This window comes from Manihot esculenta, chromosome 12 (assembly GCF_001659605.2).
Source record: "Manihot esculenta cultivar AM560-2 chromosome 12, M.esculenta_v8, whole genome shotgun sequence".
NCBI lineage: Eukaryota > Viridiplantae > Streptophyta > Magnoliopsida > Malpighiales > Euphorbiaceae > Manihot > Manihot esculenta.
In genome coordinates this window covers 27,896,937-27,902,086 of record NC_035172.2, presented here as the reverse complement: position 1 = coordinate 27,902,086, position 5,150 = coordinate 27,896,937, and the positions used below count along the sequence as shown (strand labels likewise).

General features: G+C 34.8%; 1 protein-coding gene across 1 annotated transcript; it reads right to left on the bottom strand.

Annotated features, from left to right (window-relative positions):
* Positions 1 to 4,358: 4,358 nt before the first annotated feature.
* Positions 4,359 to 4,787, bottom strand: LOC110627604. The gene has a single exon (XM_021773951.1). It carries the CDS (start codon positions 4,785 to 4,787, stop codon positions 4,359 to 4,361), a length of 429 nt encoding a protein of 142 aa, XP_021629643.1.
* Positions 4,788 to 5,150: the final 363 nt, after the last annotated feature.

Below are 5,150 nucleotides of genomic sequence, written 5' to 3'. Positions count from 1 at the left end.
CTTAAACTAACTCACAATTTCCACCAAACTTACTAGGGCTAGACTTTAAATAATTTATACATTTAAACATGGGACCAAAAACTTTCAATACAGTATAACTTTCAATTATTCAAACCGTAATACTTTATCGTATTACAATTCTGCTTTTAAACATTATCATATCATGTAAATCTATTAATTTAATTCAACTAGATAAATTACAAATTCGTAATTTAATCATTAATTAATTAACTATTATTACTTTTATTTTTTTTTCTAATCTAATATTTTTTCTATTTATCATGAAATATCATATCTCTTTTTCTTTTTCTTTTAATTTTAATTTCTATCCAACAATTTTCTTTCAACCCTAATTTAACTAATTAACAACGTTTAATATAGTATTCATTATTTATACTAATAATTAATTTTTTTATTTCTATATTTTAGCCAAATTACATCCTTATCAAAGAAAGTAGAGACATTCATCTTGGTCCATAACTTGAGTTTTGCTCAAATTACATATTAATTTCAAAATTTTCTATTTATCAAATTTATCATTTCTTCAAACTTTAATCATGTTATATAACTAAAATATTATTCACTTGATCTAGTTCTACTAAGGTAGTAAAATTTTCAAATTAAATCTAATTAACAAATTATTGAATTTATTCAAATAAAGTTGAACACAAATCTTAAACTTTCCAAAATCTTCCACAAGCTTAAAATTTTCTAATCTTCATTTACATTCCCTTTAGAGTTTCCACTCTTCCCTTCCACTTCTTCTTCATGAAAAATAAACAAATAAATCATATTAATACAATATTCTTCATAAATATTCATATAAAAATGATAAGAAACATTCCTAAATCAAAACCCCTAACATACCTTTAAATTTTCCAACACTTGTTACTGTTCACTCTCTCTCAACTTTAATTTTCTCCTTTATTTCTCTTCTTTTCTTCAAATTCTACTTTGAAAAGGTGTTGGGAGAAAATGGGTAATTGATTGGAGGTGAAAATTTGAAGAAATTTTGGTGTAGAGAAAAAAATGAAGAAGATGGTTCTTCTCTTGGGTTCACGACAGAGGAAGAAGAAAAATTGAAGAAGATAACTTCCTCTTCTCTTCTAGTCTTTTCTTCTTTCTTCTTTTTTTTTTTTAAGTGGCTAGCAAACTGCCACTGTCCTTAAATTAAAATTTAATTTATTTCTTTTCTTTTTTTTCTCTTTTTTTATTCTTATTTTTTTTTATTTTATTTATTTATTTTTTTTTTGATTAAGTGGCTAGCAAATTGCCACTTGTCCTTAAATTAAAATTTAATTTATTTTTTTCTTTCTCTCTTTTTTTCTTCTCTTTTTTTTATTATTTATTATTTTATTTTATTTTATTTTTGGGATGTGACAACTCTACCCTTCTTATAAAAATTTCGTCCTCGAAATTTTACCTGTATTAAAGAGATGAGGATATTGTGCTTTCATGACATCTTCGCTCTCCCACGTTACTTCTTCTACTTTGTGATTCCTCCACAAGACTTTAACAAGAGGAATTCTTTTGTTTCTGAACTCTTTTATTTCTCTTGCTAGAATTTTCACAGGTTTTCTTCATATGACAAGTTTGCTTGTACATCCATAGATTCCGTTGGGAGGATATGAGAGGGATCTGACCTGTATCTTCTAAGCATAGAAACATGAAAGACATTGTGTATCTTGTCAAGTTCTGGTGATAAGGCTAGCTTGTAGGCTACCAGTCCTACACGTTCCATAATTTCATAAGGACCGATAAACCTAGAACTTAGTTTGCTTTTTGTCAAATCTCAGCACTTTCTTCCAAGGTGAAACTTTAAGGAAGACTTTATCGCCCACTGAAAACTCTATATTCTTTCTTTTCTTATCTGCATATAACTTTTGTCTGTCTGATGCTACCTTTAACCTCTCCTTGATGATCTTAACATTTTCTTCTGTTTGTCTTATTAAGTCAGGACCCACAAGCTTATCTTTACTTAGCGTTGTCCAGCATAGAGGAGTCATGCATTTCCTCCCGTACAATGCTTCATAAGGTGCCATTTTAATACTGGACTGGTAGCTGTTGTTGTAAGCGAATTCCATTAATGCAAGATACTTTTCCCAGCTTCCTTCAAATTCAATAACACAGCTCCTTAACATGTCTTCTAAGATCTGAATTACCCTCTCTAACTGTCCATCTGTTTGGGGATAAAAAGCTGTACTAAAGTTCAATCTGGTACCCAAGGCTTCATGCAATTTCTCCCAAAATCTTGATGTAAACCTCGGGTCTCTGTCAAATATGGTAGAGATAGGTATGCCATGCAGTCATACTATCTCGTTTATGTACAATTCTGCTAATTTTTCAAGGGAATAATCTATTCTGACAGGTAGAAAATGTGCAGACTTTGTCAATCTATCAACAATCACCCATACAGCATCTTTCTTTCTTGGTGTGAGTGGCAGACAAATGACAAAATCCATAGTAACTCGATCCCATTTCCATTCTGGTATAGAAATTGGTTGTAGCAACCCAGAAGGAACTTGGTGCTCTGCTTTTACCTGCTGACAGGTTAAGCATTTTGAAACAAACTCTGCTATATCTCTTTTTATTCCTGGCCACCAATAGTTTTTCTTCAGATCTTGATACATTTTGGTACTACTAGGATGCATTGCGTATGGACTACTATGAGCCTCTTCAAGTATACTCTTCCTTAACTCAGTTATGTCTGGCACACATATTCTATTTTGGTAATATAAGCAACCATCGGCTTTAATTTCAAACCCATTATCTTTCCCTTCATGTATTTGTCTTACCTTCACTGCAATATCATTATCTTCCTTCTGAGCTTCCTGGACTTGTTGAAGCAAATTGGGCCAAACTTTCAATTCTGTAATAACAGCTCCATTCTAGCCAATGTAAAGTGAGCATTCATAGCTTTGAGTGCAAGCAAATGTTTTCTGCTAAGAGCATCTGCCACCATATTTGCTTTGCCAGGGTGGTAGTCAATAATACAATCATAGTCTTTTAACAGCTCCATCCATCTCCTTTGTCTCAAATTTAACTCTTTTTGAGTTGGCAAGTACTTTAGGATTTTATGATCCGTATAAATATAACGTTTTTCACCATATAAGTAATACCTCCATATCTTTAATGCAAAGACTATGGCTGCTAATTCTAAATCATGAGTGTGATAGTTTCTTTCATGTGGCTTTAATTGCCTGGAAGCATAAGCAACAACTTTTCCATCTTGCATCAACACGCAACCAAGTCCATTGTGAGAGGCATCACTATAAATCACAAAGTCCTTACCTAACACTGGTTTTGTAAGGACAGATGCCTCTGTGAGCATAGCCTTTAATCGATCAAAACTGGCCTGACACTTGTCAGCCCATTCGAACTTAACATTTTTCTGCAATAACCGGCTAACCCCAAAAAGCTTCTGACTTCTGTAATGTTCTTGGGTGGCTTTCATGCAAGGATAGTCTCTATCTTTTTGGGATCGACCCTTATGCCTTCTGCAGATACTACATGTCCCAGAAAAGATATTTCATTCAGCCAAAATTCACATTTGCTGAATTTAGCATAAAGTTGTTTCTCCCTCAATGTTTGTAACACAATCATCAAGTGCCTATCATGCTCTTCTTTTGTTTTTGAATAGACTAGAATGTCATCTATGAACACAACAACAAACTGGTCCAAGAAAGGGTGAAAGATACGATTCATCAAGTCCATAAATACAGCTGAAGCATTAGTCAATCTAAATGGCATGACAAGGAATTCATAATGCCCATATCGAGTTCTGAACGCAGTCTTTGGAATATCTGCATCCTTTACTCTAAGCTGATAATAACCTGATCTTAGGTCAATTTTAGAAAAGACACACGCTCCCTTTAGCTGATCAAACAAGTCGTCTATACGGGGTAGTGGATATTTATTTTTGATGGTCACCTTGTTGAGTTGTCTATAATCCACGCACAATCTCAGTGAACCATCCTTCTTCTTAACAAATAGCACTGGTGCACCCCAGGAAGAGATACTAGGGCGTATGAAACCCTTATCGAGTAATTCTTGTAGCTGCACTTTTAATTCTTTTAATTCTGTGGGAGCCATCCTATAGGGAGCAATTGATATTGGTGTAGTACCTGGTACAACTTCTATGGCAAATTCTACTTCTCTTTCTGGAGGTAATCCTGGTAATTTGTCTGGAAAGACGTCAGAGAAGTCGCAAACAGTAGGTATATCTTGCACAATAGGTTTCTCCTTCATAGCCTCCAAAACACAGGCTAAGTATGCCTCACACCCCTTTCTTATCATTCTTCTGGCTGCAGTAGCAGAAATAATATTGGAGAGAAAATCTGATCTCTCGCCCACAACTACTACTCTTCACCATCCGGTGTCTTTAGCGTGATTCTCTTCTTTCTACAATCAACTATAACCTGGTACCTAAACAACCAATCCATTCCTAGAATCACATCAAACTCCCGAAAAGGTAATTCAATCAAATCTCCATGAAAAATGTGACCGTGAATCAAGATGGGGCAATCTTTAAATACTTTACTAACAACTACACTGTGGCCAAGAGGATTAGTTACTACTATATCTTGGTCTAGTATGTCTGCTTGTAGTTCCTTTTTATTTGTGATAGGTATACAAATATAAGAGTGTGTGGAACCAGGATCTATTAAAGCATGAACAGACCGGCCAAAGATAGAAAATATACCCATGATAACATCTGGGAAATCCTGATCCTCTCTGGCTTTGATGGCATAGGCTCTGGTAGGTGCTCTAGATTCTGGTCTATCCATAGTTTCTGACACTCTTTGACTAGAGGTACCTGCCGGCTCACTTTTACCTTTGCTTCTAGTCTTTTGAGTTACTGGTGCAGTTCTTTCTATTGCTGGTGCTGAGGCTGTCTACTTCTTAGGACAATCCCTCATAATGTGATCCATAGAGCCACATATGAAACAAGCTCCTGTCAGCAGTCTGCAAGTACCAGTATGTCTCCTTCTGCAGTGGTTGCACTCTGGTGGAAGACTTCTTCCTGAGCCTCCTAAACTGGCCACAGAAGTAGTCTATTGAACAGACCCACTTGCTAAACTCTGAGCTGATTTTTGGCCTTGCCTTTGAGACTGGCTTGATCTAGCAGGTTGAAAACTTTTCTATCTTTT